General features: G+C 40.7%; 2 protein-coding genes across 2 annotated transcripts in view; one reads left to right on the top strand and one right to left on the bottom strand.

The window, feature by feature from the left end:
• The window catches only part of CBG25950, a gene marked incomplete at both ends in the record, with an annotated part of 1,175 nt that extends 485 nt beyond the window's left edge, over positions 1–690 (top strand). Inside the window, 3 exons of the mRNA XM_045244089.1 lie at positions 27–165; positions 474–571; positions 682–690. Of these exons, the coding sequence (XP_045099871.1) occupies positions 27–165; positions 474–571; positions 682–690 (246 nt within the window). The remainder of the gene's footprint in view (positions 1–26; positions 166–473; positions 572–681) is intronic.
• Positions 691–941: 251 nt separating this feature from the next.
• The window catches only part of CBG16677, a gene marked incomplete at both ends in the record, with an annotated part of 5,331 nt that continues 4,967 nt past the window's right edge, over positions 942–1,305 (bottom strand). Inside the window, one exon of the mRNA XM_002641924.1 lies at positions 942–1,109. Coding sequence (XP_002641970.1) covers positions 942–1,109 — 168 coding nt within the window. The remainder of the gene's footprint in view (positions 1,110–1,305) is intronic.

Raw genomic sequence — 1,305 nt, 5'->3', positions numbered from 1 at the left:
AAAATCGTGCCAGGGTTGCAATTTAGGCTCCGCCCCCGACTTCGCCCACTTTTCTCCGGAGTTTTTTTTCCCGGAATTTCCGGGGTCTCGGTTCAAGCGAGGGGATCAGAAAGCGCGCCCCAGTAAATTTTTCAAAAATTCTCAATTCGCTGCCGAACTTCGTTGGCTGAGTATCACAGTTTTAAACGATGAGCGAGAATACGCGTGTTGCAACCCGTTGATTTTTAAGAAATAGATCATGATCTAGTTCAAACCCGCGTTCATTTTAAAATTATGAAATTTCTTCTGACCTACGAGTTTGCTGGGGCGCTTTTTCTGACCCCCTCGCCTGAACCCAAGTGAGGTGTCACTTTTCTTAATTCGACAATATTTACAGTTTTGTTAGAATTCGGTACTTGTTTTCTCGAATTTTCGATACTTTCTCTAATTTTTCTCTAAAAAGCCAAAGATCATTTGGGATGAATATGAAGAAGGAAAGGCTGAGAAAGAAGAAGGAGGAAAAGGCGAAAAAAGACGGGATCCCGGTTGTTCGTCAATGGTCCGTCGACGGCCCCTCGGTTCTCCGTCGGCTGCTAACTAGCCGTTTTTTGCCAGCTTCCTCGTCTTCAGCGGTGCAGATCGGGCCTTGTTCGCCCTATTTCTAATCTCATGTCTTTACATGAGATTAGAAATAGGGCGAAGATTGTTTGAAAATAGAAAGTTTATATGGCGATTGTTCAAATGCTAAAAAACAAAGAGTTCTACAGAATACAAAAATGGCAAGATGCAAGACTAGAGACTGTTACAAAGCATGATAATCAAATTTACACGAAAAAATGGCTGGTGAATAGGGGAAGAAAAGCATTGTGCCTGGGAAAATTGAGCAAAATTGAACAGGAAATCATTGGGGAACAAACAAAACGTATTATGCTGTAAAAATTACGTACATAAAAAAGAGAGAATCAAGAGTAAAGCTGCATAAGAGCACGGATGATATAGTGACTGGTACCGTACTCTCCAGCTGGTGCTGAATCATAGAAGTGTTTACAGATGCTGCGGGCTCCATCGCATTTTGTGTTATTCGGATTTGATGAGGCGCAGCATTCCAATACGAGAGTTTCAAGTTGTTTCTGAAATATTCTCATGAAATATGTTGTACTGCACGCTCTCCCACAGAAAAGTTTTGATAGAATCCTGTATGGTCCTTTTTCGGAAGAAAATACTTTAAAAAAGTCATTTTTCAAGATTTTTTACAGAACAAATGGAATTCCTCTCTCAGTTTCCAACATTACTAGGAGTTTTATAGCTCACAAGAACCGCAAAACT

Source organism: Caenorhabditis briggsae (genome assembly GCF_000004555.2).
Source record: "Caenorhabditis briggsae complete genome, chrIII, whole genome shotgun sequence".
In the NCBI taxonomy this organism is placed as follows: Eukaryota; Metazoa; Nematoda; class Chromadorea; order Rhabditida; family Rhabditidae; genus Caenorhabditis; species Caenorhabditis briggsae.
Note: the sequence above shows the minus strand (reverse complement) of the source record. Positions and strands in the feature narration are given on the sequence as shown.